This window comes from Trichoplusia ni, chromosome 17, assembly GCF_003590095.1.
Source record: "Trichoplusia ni isolate ovarian cell line Hi5 chromosome 17, tn1, whole genome shotgun sequence".
Lineage (NCBI taxonomy): Eukaryota > Metazoa > Arthropoda > Insecta > Lepidoptera > Noctuidae > Trichoplusia > Trichoplusia ni.
The window spans coordinates 461,591-476,622 of record NC_039494.1 but is presented as its reverse complement, the minus strand read 5'-3'; the positions used below and the strand labels follow the sequence as shown (position 1 = coordinate 476,622).

Sequence of the window (15,032 nt, the reverse complement as noted above, 5' to 3'; positions counted from 1 at the left end):
ATCACTTGCAATATTACCATTTTTTCAATCAATAGGATACAATCTGATCAAATTTTCTTTATTAAAATAGATCGTGGACTATACCTACTGGGGAAACCACGTTAAAAAAAATGCGCCGAGTACATTACCCCATAGGTGGTGCGGAAATTTGTGCATATTACGTAAAATATGCATTTATGTAAAATATTAATGATTAAAACCGCAATATCTCACGAATGGTGAGTCGTAAGAGAAAAAGTGACTGAACCATTTTTGTAGAGAATTGTATGATCTACAACTTTTGTCTGTATTATTTTACGATAAAACTTACCGTTTTGGAGAAAAATGGAAAAAACCTTAATTTTGCATGTTTGACCTTGAATATTTTTTTTTGCAGAAGTGGGATCGAAGGGGACTTTTGATATTTTCTTTATAATTATGTATTTAACGTCTCCGCCAATTTTCAGCTCTATGCGAATTTTGGCTAAGTCAAATGTCTATTTTGACAGGACTATAATTATACCATACCATAGCATGGCGCCAGGTACTATAAGTAACGTAACTATAACTAATTTGCTTTTTTCAAGTCCTCTATTCATGTAGTTTGCAATTTAAAATATTCTATTTATAAAAGGATTTAATAAAATCTTTTTTTTTAAGTTAAGACGCAGTAGCAGTATTACGTTAACATGAATTCTTATAAATCTATGCAATACGTCACATACACATAGCAATAGTTGTTAAATAGCTGAAAAAATTATTTTGTAAAACTGAAGTGAATTTGCAAGAGTTTTGTTGAATTTTCCTTCTTATGTTTAACCTTCAAAATTATAGAATTCAGTGTTAAAAGTTATTTTCAAATTATATTGTGTGTATTTGCAAACCACTATTCTATTGGGTCTGCCTCTAAACCAAGTGTGTAAATAGATATTTAGTGTTATAAATAAAATAACAAAGTAAAAAGTTAGACTAGATATATTTACCGAATTCAAACAATTTATAAAAAATATTAACAACAATATATCAGGTGGTCAGTTCAGTCATGTTCTAATGATGGTAGTGGTCGTGGCCGTGGGAGTGGTACTCGGGTACGTGGTGCTCCACATGGTGTTCCGGAGCTTGGTGCTCGACGTGGTGGGCAGGAGCTTGGTACTGGGGAGCCTGGTGCTGGTGACCGTGGGTAGTTTCAGTCTTCACAACAGCGTTGAATCTGGAATGGGAAAATTGATTGTGCAATAAGTTAAATATATATTTTTATGGTACAGTTGTAGTGAATGACAGTGCCAGTTAAAAGTGTGAGTATTCTCAGGATCTCATTGAAAGTTATGATGGCCTATGCACGAGATGCAGGTTCGATCCTAATGCCTTTAATAACTTTTTATTTTTTTAGTATTGGGTTGTATTATGTTTCCAGTTGACTTTCATGGTGTTTATGGAAATTTCTTGATTTTTGATAATTATAATTGAGTTCTACCGTTTTATTGAAATTAATGAATAGATCTTTCTTAGTTTAAAAAGCAAAGATTATCTAGATTTAGAAAGCATCGAATAAAAGTAAGGTACCTACTTTAGTACTGACTATCGGAAATTTAGTTAATTAAGTGACATGTACTAAATTAACTAGATTTTCGATAATCACTTTAATCGTGTTTTGATTGCGATACTGTGTATTACCTTTCTAATAATATTTTTAAATATCTTATTAAGTCGTTAAATTATAAAGATTAAAGACACGATTTTATATTTAGACAAGAACACCAAACCGTGTTCACATCCGTCTAGTAATCGATTGCTCAGTAAAAAAAAACTATATTAATTAACGAAAAGACGTTTAAAAACCATATGGTAAAGGACGATTCCATGGTTGAGAAAAAAGAGAGCAAAGATGTTAAACCAAATGAGATACAAAATTAAGTTAAATTGAATCACATTTTGAGCAGAGTTAACAAAATAACATGTAGCTAGAACAAGGCCTATAGGAGATCCTATTTACCATCTCGCCTGTTCTTCTACATAAAAATGCCCGCGTAATTTTAGTCATTTGAGGTTTCGTATGAGACAAAAGTAAGTCTTCTAAAAAAATGATATTTTCATACCCATTGTGCTTGTCAGCGGTGTACTCTACAGTCCTGATGGAGCCATCAGCATCGTGTAGGCTGTACACGCCCTTGACGGAGTCACCGTCGCGGGTCTCGTGTTGGTACTTGTTGTCACCGGTGTGGGGGTCCTCAATTTTGTATTCGTACTCGTATTTGGGATGAGCCTGAAAGAGAACAGATGTATTATAATATCGCTGGATATTAAGGAAAGAGGAAGACCAAGAAGGAAGTACATAGACTAACTGAAGGATATGCAGAAGTGCCAACATATAGGGAAGTAAAAGAGATGGTAATAGAGAGAAGATGGAAATTGCTACACTCGCTATTGATTGTTGGGGAAAGAAAATTTCATACTTTCATTGCATTTATACATGAAAAGTCATGTCATGTACATGACATTTAGTCGGTACCTAATATTTTATGAGAAAATGTATTGTTAACTAATCGGTGCTCCAAAAGATATTTTATACCTTGACAAAATATTTTAAATTTTTCGAAACTACGTCACTATTTGAACTCAAGTTTCAGAAGTATAGCATGTTGCTCTGTATACTAAGTAATGAGTTCCGATTATATAAAACTTATATGGTAAGGTTTGCAAGTTACTCATAAGTAATATCGAGGGCATAATATTTCTTTCGTAACTTAGTTAATTGTTGAATATTTAGCTCATTAATCTAAATACCTAATTAGTTTGGCTAAGCATCCCTTTCTCTTCATAATCGAGTTTACATAACAATTTAATGACTTACGTGGTAGTCAACAAGATGCTCGCCGTGGTGTTCTTGGTGACCGTGTAGTTCCTGGTGACCGTGGTGAGCTGGTTCAGCGTGGTGGATAACGGGAGCCTCATGATGAACGGCTACAGGTGCGTAGTGGACGGCTTCGTGGCCATGGGAGTATTCATGTCCGTGGCCATGTCCGAGAGCATTCTCATGTCCATAAGAAACCTCGTGCCCATGACCTTCGTAACCATGAGAACCTCCATGGTACCCGTGAGAACCTTCATGGCTATGAGGAATTTCATGATGAACTACAGACTGAGAGGAGTAAGAGTGACCGTGATCATGTCCATGGTGTCCGTGCTGGGCGTAGACCGCAGCCACAGCAAGTGCGAAGACGATCTGAGAAAACGAGAATCAATTAACATAACTGCTCTACTTTCATACAATTTAAGCAACTATTTACATTTTCAAGCCTCGTTGATTATAATAAAATTATTTTAAATTTTAAATTCCACTTACTTTGGAGAACATCTCGCCTGTATGTATTGTGATACACCAAAAAATTAAATGATATAATTGGAAGAGCCCAGATGCTTTTTATACTGAAAAATAAGTACATAAAATTTCTTCTTGGGACAGTTAATTGTTACGTATTCTTTCAAACCGGTTCCGTTTTGTTTGGTAACCAGTGCACTTTTACGATTGTGTGTGCATAAATGATAATCCTTTAAAGAATACCGAAACATTAAGACAATTGAGTAAATTATGAAGGTTAGTACTTAAATATAGGCGAAAGTTTTATTATATTTATAGCACTAAGTGTAGATTGTAAATTAATCATACAAACGGAAATCGTAAATGGTTATTTTTGATCATGATTTTGAAATTTTTTGTGTGTTTTTAATGTTTAACCTTGGAAGATATGACTTTTAGAGATGAGAGGTAATTTTCCTTTCAATATAAGGCGTTCTCTTAATATGATATTTAAGGAGAGTAACTTTTTGGACAATCATAAGTTTGTGCGTGTTTTTTGTGTAACAAGAACTATAAAAAAGGCGTAGAGCCAAATGTCGCCCATAGTGCCATGCTATCTGCCATTTTCATGTACTTAGAACTCAAATTAATACATGAACATAGGCTTTCTTTATTGTTAGGGTTCGAATCAGAGCTTCGGCTAAAACAATAAAAAAAACAGTGCTATATGAAAATATTATGTTTAATTTATTATTATCAGTCACAAAAACCTAGGTTTCTGCACAGCACCCCGCAAGCAATCGTCTAACGTTTCACAAAATGTATAGAAGTTTGAAAATATAAAAACATGAAAATACTTACAAACTACAAGAAATTATAATACAAAAGTTCTAATGCACTTTAGATAGATGAATGAAATGTAAAGTACTAAGCTAATTTGGGCCATAGTCCCTTGTATACAAATTCTGAAACGGTTAGTCTGTAAGCATTCTGAAAGCCGTTCGTAGTACAATGCTCTTTCGTGGTCGCATTCCGTCCGTGCTTAAGCTAAGTAGTAAATAAATAGGTGTCATCGGTGTTGGTCTAGGGTTGGCGTGGAGGTCTAGCCGTGGAGGAGAGCGCCGTGGCCCAGAGCGGGGGCGGCGACGACGGCGTGAGCCGCGGGGTGCGCGGCGTGACCCTGCCTGCTTACTACCGCGTTGAAACTGGAAATATAATTTTAAGTTATAAGACAATTTAGTCATAACATCAGATTCATAAAAAATGCGATTTAGACATATGTATTACTACTAAGAGGTGCAACTAAAATGTACTATGTTTTCTTAGAATGTTCAGTTTTAAAAGTGTCCTCATTCGCAGGCAACTAGTTGTTGATCGTGACTTTGCCCGTATAGATATCGGTTATACTTGCTACGCATGTTATTAGTGTGATAATTTCATACATTTTCTAGATAGCGCATGCTAGATGAACCTTGTTCCTTATATTCTTAGTTGAGTGGCTCGGCTTAGAAAGGCGTATATGTCTTAGGTAAAACTCTTTATTTACCAGCTCTATCATCAAGCAGCTCTAGAACAAGTTACTCAAATCGCTCAAATACATTTTGACCTTATGGTAGACAGGTCCTTACCCATTATGGTCATCAGCAGAGTAGTTGACAGTGCGCACGGTACCGTCGGGCTCCACGAGGGAGTACTGGCCCTTCACGACGTCACCGTCGCGGGCTTCCCACTGGCTCTTCTGGTCGCCGGTGTGGCCGTCAGCGACGCCGTAGTTGAATTGGTAGCGGGGGTGGGCCTAGAATAGGTGGAAATATAGGATTATTTTATGTCCAAAAATGAATGAGCTAAATAGTCTAAAGATAAAAAAGGCTTATCACTTGTACTTGTACAGTCTGTCCTTGTGCTTTGCATGCACACAGGCTTTGATGCTTCACCAGGCTATAATTATTGTGCGGTACTGTGCTCAAATCACTTGATGAGTAGCTTTTAATTTCTGCCAGATGAAGCTACAGCTAGGATGCTACAGGTGTGTAAGAAGAAAATATTATGCGTGGTGCCAATATTACAAAGTTTTTTTGGTAGAAACTGCTAAAAGAATGTTGAACAAAGTTCACAACTTCATCCTGCAACTACATAATAAAAACATACATAACAGTCTGAACATAACACATGGGTTAGGTTCAGACTGGTACTTACATATATCTCAACAGGGGCAGCGGCGTGCGCGAGAGCTGGACGGTAAACGGGCGCGTGCGCGACCACCGCGCCGTGACCTGCAAACGACCTGATGTCATCACACAAATAAAACGTTTTGGGGAAGAAAATAGGAGGACAAAGTATCAATAATGTAATAATTGTAACAATATCCTATAGCTAAGTTGATTTCATTAACCTATTAATTATTTATCTGCACAACAATCATATTAAACTAAATTTTTGTCAATTATAAACTCAGTACTGACAATATTACAGTTTACAATTTTGACTGACAAAATCCAGAGATATAACAGCTCTACATTTTTTTGCCATCTTTCAACTACCTTGTCTTACTCGCCCTTACTCGAATAGCTACTATCCATTACTATATATAAGCCGTACCTAGTCCGTATCCCAAAGCCGGTGTGGCGATAGCTGGAGCTGCTGCGTATCCTCCATAGCCATGCGCAAGGGCAGGGGCGCCCAACACAATGCTCTGCGTAGAGAGAGCACCGTGACCTCCCGCAAGCAATCCTGCACGAGCAACGCTTATAAGCGCGCAAGCGAACAACACCTGTAATATAAAGGGATAGAGTATCGTTTTAAATGAATGCAGTAGGAGTTAAGTAGCGTTTGTCAATATTAACATTTTTGTTCATGGAACTATTTATATTTTGTTAATTTGTATTTAGTATCAAGTGAGAGTACTATCCTTATTTATTACTTTTTATTCTCAATTTTGCAAACTGTTGATAAGTTTACATAATTATGGTTAAGTATCGTAAATATGATGTTATATTATTGTTAAATGCATAGAAACAAGAACTGTATTCTTTTGTATAAATGGTAACAATACAGTTGACACTAACAAAAGGTTCTGTTTTTTCGTTAACCATTGAAGATTGTATCAATGAAAGATTGTCAAATTCAATGTCTTTATCAAATCTCCGTTTCGATAAGATTTACAATATTGACCTATCTAACCCCAAAATTTTCATGACACATGATACCAAAATCACGAAATACCACAAAATAAACACTTGACGCCTTCCACTCGTGAGCACTTTACCTTAGCGAACATTGTGTTTAGTTTTAGGTTCAAACTGTACGTCAGTCTAAGCACTAGGGCTGGTTGTGTGCCGAATTGTGAGATACCAGGCGTTTATATAGAGGCTGTATGTTCTATAGATATAGGCTAGGGTCCCGCTCGGGCGTGTCGCAGGAAACTGTATGTAGCTACATGTATGTGGCGGTGGGCGCTGCCACAAACTAGATCGTTTGAATAGTGTGGACGCGCCTTATCTTATATCAAGAAATGTTATTTCGGAATATTCCGATAAAAAAAAGCAAATAGTTTTGTTCTTAAGGACAAGAATCAATCAAAAACCGCTTTTAATTTCACCTAAGGGTTGTCAACACAAAAAAAAATTGAGTATATTCAGTTTCATCTCAAATATATCATCGACGAACCTATTTGTTTGAACGAAATCCAGAACTCAAAATAATTGCAAATCAGTCAAATTGTTTGCCCCAAATAAAACATTATACCTAGTACTGTCAAATTTCTATTAAAAAAATTACCATTAAGTTTACCAACATAAACATAATAATACGTCGTATCCACACAATTATTGTATCAATAGTTCAAACCATTCTGGGCTAAGAATTGGTATCAGAATAGTAAATAAATACGTTCATAGTTCCACATAGCAGTGTATAACATTCTGAGCAAAATAAATTAATCTCGGCCACGCTACAAACCTTATTGAATTATTGTTTTCTAGACAATCAGTTTCATGAGCTGCCCAGTTTGGGTATTATGGCTTTAATTAATTTTGTAAAGTCACGAATCGAGAATTTCTGAGCAAAACGTTCACACACACATTGTTCAAAACGATTTTATATAGATGGTAAATTGTTGTTATTATGACTCTTTTTTTTTGGTGCGAAGGTGTAAAAAATAAGTCCATGAGTCTATCCCATGATCTTGAAACTGTGTGAAATGGGGATCGAACCCTTAGCAACAGGAAGTGGTAGATACTAAGATGCTCGTACTAAAGTCTGCATACCTGTTATTGAGATTTTAAATCCATCAATTTTTAATTCTGTCATTATTATCATTTGCAAGGTACATTTATCGTAAATTAAAGAAACTGTGCACATATGAATTGTATTTCAGGCATAACAAAAACCAATTCAGGTCACCTCAATTATGGTCAAACTACCGGCTTTAAACTTTATTTATAGCAAACATGATTTGTTATCTCTCTTATCATAATGAATTCAAGTTAAGCTAAAAAAAAACTTGCTCCTAAAATGGTATAAAGTTTAAGTGCCTCATGACCATAAAAGTACAGACATATTGTACAAACCAAAATTGTCTTGGGAAAACTATACTGATTGTCGATTTTGTACCATAGTGATGTCATTGTTTCATAACGTTGTAACAATTTGGTGAAGTAGGGCATCAAACTGGAATGTGGCCATAATCTTAGCGAAGCAGTTAAAGTTCGATACTACAAGTAGGTATGTGTCGAATGTAGAGTTATTGAAGATAAACATCGATAAAAAAAATATTTTACCTTTTGTAAAAGCAAAAGTCATGTCTTACCTTATTTTTTTTGACGCTTGAAACTATTTCAAAAAAAATTAAACATAAAAATGATAAAAAAGCAACACATTGTGATCATAATAATATTTCATTCTTAAGCGACCAGAAATAGGACGTCTCTGAAACTTGAAACGTGCCGCCAAAGCCATGTCTTGAACGGAACACACATGAGACACACAAAGTTAAAACAAAAGAAAATAATATTGATAACAAGGTGACAATGGCGGCTTATACTCATGCGCGTACAAGGGTATACGCCTCCACTTAACATGTCATGGATCATGGTTTTGTTTTAAGGCATAGATTTCATGCAAAAATACTATATGTGTGTTATGTATAAGACAGTAAATGAAATAGTGCAAAAGCGTGAATCATAAAAAAATACGAAAATAATTATTAATATTCCTTGTAAAAATACTCTATGAACGCTCTATGAGCTAAAAACAATAAAATTAAATATGTAAGAGTAATAAAACTGGTATTTGCTTTATTTCGAGTGGCACACAATCAAATATTGTATTCCGAAAGTTCAATGCAAAGGTGAACAATGCATTTAATTTTAATAGTCAATGAATCACTACAAAAGCGTTTGAATTTGCATAGTCCGAAAATAGCTCGGAAACTAGTTAGCAATGAATTAAATTTAGATCTACGCAAACCACACTGCCTTCATTAAAGGTGTGGTTTCTGTAAAAGTAACACAGAATTTAATGTAATTGATGGCTCACTTAATTTATCCTTCGAGTTTTTTTTTTGTAATTCTTTAAGTTTTATACTGGTTTACACAACGCTTCGCTTCCAATTCAAAAGCTATTCAGTAAGATAACAGTCTGAATAATTGTCCTTGTAATTCTTCCTGTCTCACCTTAGGTTTGCAGACGATCTGGTTCTTTTTGCGGAAAATTCAACCGATCTCCAAACCTTAATAAAAGATCTCTTGGATGCTCCCTTTAAGGTAGGCTTAAGGATGAATATATCCAAAACCAAGGTGATGTCGAACGTCTCCAGTTCTTTCAATTCCATTAGAGTTGGAAATGAAGTCCTGGACACTGTAGACAGCTACGTCTATCTTGGCCATATTCTATCTTTTAGCAAGGAGCGTCAGCTAAAGGAGATTTCCAAACGAGTGCAACTTGGATGGGCGGCGTTCGGGAAGCTGGACGACATAATGAAGTCACGCCAAATTCCACAGTGTCTTGAAACTCGTATCTTTAACCAGTGCGTCCTGCCCACCATGACCTATGGTGCCGAGACATGGACGCTCACACATGAGGCTGTCCATAAGATTAAAGTAGCACAGAGAGAAATGGAGCGCGCTCCAAGAAGGATAAAGGCTGTGGATGATGATTCTTAATAATTATAAAATTATTTTCATGACGAAGCGGAAAATCTTTTTTGTTGATTTTAGGCTTTCTGTTTTATTTTTATTAACGCAATTACGTAACTCATTCTCAAAACAATAAAAAAACGAATTACATTTAAAATTCTGTCTCTCTCAGAGAAACTGCACCTTAAATAAAGGTGTGAGCGTCTACCGCATAGTCTCGGATGTCAAGTGGCTGTGACTCATCTATCCGTTCATTAACCCCACGGTGGCTATCTCAAGCTGCATTTGGTAATAGCACCTGGTCCACGATAAATACCCAACAATCTGCATAAAATGTTGCCAACCGAGCGACTTTTTACTCATTTGCATACGTGATGAAGATTTAGAGTTGTGAAATGGTTTTACATACTTGTACCTGTATTTGCGTGATATCATACGACCGTTTATGGCTTGTAGTGGTATCATTATATGTGTGGTATTACAGTCTTAACTGATAAGAACGGCTACGTTAATCTGTGTAAAACTAAATTGAAAATTTACATTTCATAGTAGTTGAAAATTCATTCCGTGTTTCGGAAGGCACGTTAAATTGTGGGTCCCGGCTGTTATTCCTACATCTTTGACAGTCGTTACAGGTAGTCAGAAGCTTGAAAGGTCTGACAGCTAGTCTAACCAAGGGTTGTCGTGTTACCCAGGTAACTGGGTTGAGGAGGTCAGATAGGCAGTCGCTCCTTGTAAAACACTGGTACTTATCCGAAACCGGTTGGACTGATAGCCGACCCCAACATAGTTGGGAAAATAAAAGCAACATAGCTAGGCCAATGAAATGAGTAGTTGAAAATTCATATTAATCGTGTGTAATGTAAATAGATTTTAGCAACAGGTAATAATGACACAAAAATGCATGTCATTTCATTATTGTGTGTAAACTGCTGGTATAGTACTAAATTTCAGTTGGCAACTACACTTGGTTTTTTTACATGAATTTTTTGTGCCAAAGAAGACAAACAGCAGCTATTTATTAAGCTAATTGCAGTAATGCGCTACAATTTAAAACAGCAGTAGTTTATTTGTAATTAAAAACAAATTGATTGCAAGAATTATAAATATTTATTAATTTCAGTTGTAACAGGAATGTTTACGTTACCACTATACAACTTCATACTTTGAACCTTAAATGTATTGTTAAAGTTAAAAGTGTGATGATTATATTTGGTACCAACAAACGACTTTACTTAACGGACTTCAAATAAGCCTGGTTCATATAGTCAAAGAAGAAGTTATGAGATGACGAACATAAAAAGAAATACTAGTCTACCTGAAAAAAAGAGTCTGTTTTGAATTAGTATAAGTATATTCAAATATTCTCCTCTGCATGCTTTACATATAGAACACTCTGAACTTGTATGTATGACACTTTAGTTACATTTACAAGTACCAGCTGGACATTTGTCTACCAGTCACTAAACCAGGGCCCCAATTCTGCTATTTACAATGGTACAACTTTTCGTATTCTCTTTAGCACTTCTCGAACACAAAAATTGGAAATTCAGAGACGGTATACAAAGGTCAATAAAATAAATTTTCAATTATTTATGTTGCTTAAGAGAATAGGAATAATTTCAAATTTAATACGATTGGCATTCATTCATTGGCCATTGTAAATAGCAGAATCAGGGCCCAGTAGCAGTCACCATATATTACAATATATTGCACCCACTATCAATAAATCATACGTGTTAGCAACGTACTGTGATTGAGCAATTCGTCGCGTAAGGAACTAACAAGTTACAAATAGGAGGCGCCAAGACACGTGCATAATATTATCGATTTGATTTGTTTATTAATTTGATAATTTGGATGTTAATTATTGATTAATTATTTGAATGGCGTTTGACCTTCACACCTGTTTGAAATAATTGTCCAGAGTTATTTAATAAGGACTTCAACTTTCATATGTGACTTTGCAGATTTTAGTCTTTTATTTTCTTGATGCATTTTCTCATTTAAACGTTTTATATGATATTATCCGCAATCGGTATTTAAAACTGTAATTTCATTCAATCATTAAAATTTCTATCTTAACATATAAAATTCATTGATGCAGCAACAAATATTACTTGTAAATTAAATTCCATAGTAATCTCAATATGCTATTAAATTGTGCAAGACATACATCATATATGGGAGCATTCGTACCCACGTGAATATGCAACTAGATGCCAATGAGAGTAATATTGAATTTCTAGAATATATTCGTAAATCAATACTGCAAGCAATTTTCGACCTTATATGCATAGAAATCGATTATTATGAAGGAATTTATGTATGAGCTTTCTTACGCAATCGTTGTACGCAAAACAGGCAATTATTGTCCATTGTGCTTGTTTGTGCAATCAGTAACTAGGTTGAAGCTTATAGAATTCTAGATATCGGAATACTATATTGTATCGGCCTATCAAAACATATTCTAAAAAACCAAATAGGTATCTTATTGTATTGGGAGTTACAGTCGGATTCAATTATTTTTTTAATCCAATTATGGATTTCGGAAAGCAAGTTAAATTGTGGGTCCCGGCTGTTAATTATAGGTCCTTGACAGTCGCTACAGGTATCAAAAGCTAGAAAGTCTGGCAATCAGTTTAACTAAGGGGTCATGTTGTTATTGTGTTGCCCAGGAAAGTGGGTTGAGAAATTCTGATAGGCAGTTGCTCCTTGTAAACACTGGTTTTTGGCTGAAACCGGTTAGATTGGAAGCCAACCCCAACAGATTTGGGAAAAGCCTAGGCCGATGATACGGAATTTATTCCTTATAATTATCGCGGGGAATTTGTTCTTAGTACCTAACTTGTATTCAGAACAAAATTATTTCTTATCTTAAAGTCGAATTGTGATAATGATTATATTTTATGACTTATATTTAGTACGTATCTAAAGTATAAATTGGACCTCGCACCGCCGTCCTTAACACACATGCATAACAAATGCATACTGCTTCAATTCCCTTCAAGACATTTCAATCTATCACAGATAACATTGATACAGAATAAATGATTAATTACAAGGTATATTAACATTAAGTTTCATTATACGATATACAAGTTGGTAATGTCAGCATAAAAAGTTGACACAGAGATAACTTTAATTTTATTTTATAGGCTCTTAATTTTATTTATTATAAAATATTTTATATATAAACATTAATACATATATTTTTTAAATATATGTGTCCATCTTTTTTTTCTTCTGTCACGCAAACATAAATTGATCAAATTTCCGTGTAGGCATAATATTGCGAAGTCGTTGCGTCACAAGTCCCCTAAACATTTTACTTTTTTAACAGGTCGCGATCTCAATTGTCTGTTGCAATTTTAAGGTTTTAAAGTATTTTAATCGCAGTTTGTAAATCTCATTGTATCAATGAATTTTTGATGCCGACTGTACAAAATTTCAAGCAAGTGTGAAATTGATCAGTTTGTAATTATTTGAGGTTATATTCTTCGTACATGCAAGATGATAACAATTTTATGTACAATATTATTATAGTAAACAATGACATTATTAAGTAAGTTGTACGCTTTAGTGGCCAGAAATCATAAAATATTGAGAAGTTTGGAACTAGAAGTGGGAGGACTTTGTCCATCAGTGGAATCTCGTACAGGCAATATGAAAAAAAAAGATCGTAACATTGTACAAACACATTATTTAGTATTTCAACTCATATTTAATGACAAATATTACTTAGGATTATCTTTAAGGAAGTCTTTTCTGTAATTATAATCATAAAAGCGTAATCAATGATTTATGTCACCATTTCATATTATAAAAAGAAAGACTATCTACTTTTAAAAACTAAAAACTAAAAACATGTCAATGAAAGTGCTCTACGCCTGGAATGGACAGTAATAAATTTTAAAAAGAAAAATTAAGGTAATGAATTTTTTAACGATCACTTTCATTCCACATATTTCACTGATAGGAACGTTTCGACATATTTATGAAGCTAAGCAGATGTTAATATGTTATGCATCAATTGTTTATCGGTTTTTCCTGTTAATTTAATTGGTGTAGGAAAAAGCGATATCGGACACCCTATCACGAATACTACCGGCGAAATATTTGTACAGGAAATCACACAAAGTCACAACGCTATTTTTTTTATGTGACTTACTTTAACTGGACTCAGTTTGTTAACATTTTTGCTAATTATTTTGGTGTTTTTATTTTCTGTCTGTAAACTCTTTTTAGCACTAATGTTAAACGGCAATAAACATTACCAAAACAAATATTGTAAATATTGTAAATAGCCATTTGTTTATAATATTTTTGTATTATAAGACACACCTGGATTCTTTTTTTTTGTGTTTTAAAACAGATGAACGATTATAGAATTATTTGTTGTTATCTTTCAACTCCGTCCTTAAATGGTAGAAGAGATTTGAACCCGCTATCCAAAAATACATGATACTTCATTTATTTTACATTGCTTTTCTTCTATCAAAAAACCACCCGGATATCCGTACATTTACAGCAATACTTACATTCTTTTTATATCCAACCATGTAAAGGTGAGCTCCAAGACCTACCTCAATATTTAAAAAGTTAGACGTATATGTAAATTAAGTTTCTTCTAGAATGTATGCAATATAAATGTCATACAAACATGGTCATTTCACTTCCACGGTACGTTAATATTGCTCAATAATTTGCCGTAATTTGCTACCGATATTAGCAGCAAAATCTATCGAACGGCAAAGGTATCAATTGATGGTCTTTATGTGTCCTTATTATCAATTTATGTACATCTAAAACGAAAAAAAGTGATAAAAAGGATAGACAGAAAAAAAGGATATAGAAAATAATATAACATCGAGTATTTGTTAGATTTTTGGAAAGTTTTTAGTATTTGTCTATGGAAATAATTCAGAATGAAAGCTACAAAAAAAGCGACTCCTTCAACAGATTTATGCCTGCTTATTTATTATGAGTCATAATAAACAACATACATAGTTGGGAAAAAGGCTAGGCCGATGATGATTCATTATGAGTCATAATCATAAAACTATTTAAAGACGTTTCACCAAAATACTTATACACCTTCCGCCTCTCAAAAATTAACAAAATATGTATTCAGATTTCAACGAAACTAAAAATATACATAACTCAACTATAACAAGATAATTTATTTAAGTAAGCAAAAATTTAAATACGGTAAGCAACTTTCATTTTTGTAACATTTCATCATTATTTAACATGCAATTAAGATAATTGAACAAAACATTTTCATAATGAAATAGGAAGTTTAAGATTTGTCAATTTTAATCTTTACGCGATCATAAAGTTAATATCTTGAAGGCGTAATTTATTAAATCGTGTGCGATAAAACTGGCTACTATTAAAATTCCGACCCAAGACTAAAGGAAGAAAAAGTAATGTTCCCTTACTGACCGACCGACTGTCGCGAGTGGTGTGAGTGGAGATTTCAGATTCCAAATTTTGGAGTCCAGGTTTCATCACATTTTTTCCTTCACCGCTTAGTGAATACTTAGCAGTGTTTTAGGATAGTTAAAAGTAGTACTATATCTTTAAAAAAGTCACATTGGTACGTTGATTGATTTCAG

General features: G+C 34.2%; 2 protein-coding genes across 2 annotated transcripts; both read right to left on the bottom strand.

Moving 5' to 3' along the window:
* Nucleotides 1-987: 987 nt before the first annotated feature.
* LOC113502635 (histidine-rich glycoprotein-like) lies at nucleotides 988-3,334 on the bottom strand. The gene is made up of 4 exons (XM_026884289.1): nucleotides 3,323-3,334; nucleotides 2,831-3,202; nucleotides 2,076-2,242; nucleotides 988-1,189 (listed from the first exon to the last, which is right to left on the bottom strand). The coding sequence occupies exons 1-4, from the start codon at nucleotides 3,332-3,334 to the stop codon at nucleotides 1,027-1,029; spliced, it is 714 nt and encodes a 237-aa protein (XP_026740090.1). The 3' UTR covers nucleotides 988-1,026.
* Nucleotides 3,335-4,178: 844 nt separating this feature from the next.
* Nucleotides 4,179-6,891, bottom strand: LOC113502518 (cuticle protein 19-like). Its single transcript, XM_026884124.1, has 5 exons — nucleotides 6,543-6,891; nucleotides 5,876-6,047; nucleotides 5,474-5,550; nucleotides 4,906-5,072; nucleotides 4,179-4,482 (listed from the first exon to the last, which is right to left on the bottom strand). Exons 1-5 carry the CDS (start codon nucleotides 6,552-6,554, stop codon nucleotides 4,380-4,382), a joined length of 531 nt encoding a protein of 176 aa, XP_026739925.1. The 5' UTR covers nucleotides 6,555-6,891; the 3' UTR covers nucleotides 4,179-4,379.
* Nucleotides 6,892-15,032: the final 8,141 nt, after the last annotated feature.

What these genes read in the sequence shown, in the direction of transcription:
- LOC113502635 (XM_026884289.1), bottom strand. An exon ending in AGCATCTTGTTGACTACCAC is followed by an intron (nt 2,243 to 2,830) that starts GTAAGTCATTAA and finishes GTTCTCTTTCAG; the next exon opens with GCTCATCCCAAATACGAGTA. An exon ending in ACCGCTGACAAGCACAATGG is followed by an intron (nt 1,190 to 2,075) that starts GTATGAAAATAT and finishes TTCCCATTCCAG; the next exon opens with ATTCAACGCTGTTGTGAAGA.
- LOC113502518 (XM_026884124.1), bottom strand. An exon ending in GGCTTTGGGATACGGACTAG is followed by an intron (nt 5,551 to 5,875) that starts GTACGGCTTATA and finishes GGTCGTTTGCAG; the next exon opens with GTCACGGCGCGGTGGTCGCG. An exon ending in TCTGCTGATGACCATAATGG is followed by an intron (nt 4,483 to 4,905) that starts GTAAGGACCTGT and finishes TTATATTTCCAG; the next exon opens with TTTCAACGCGGTAGTAAGCA.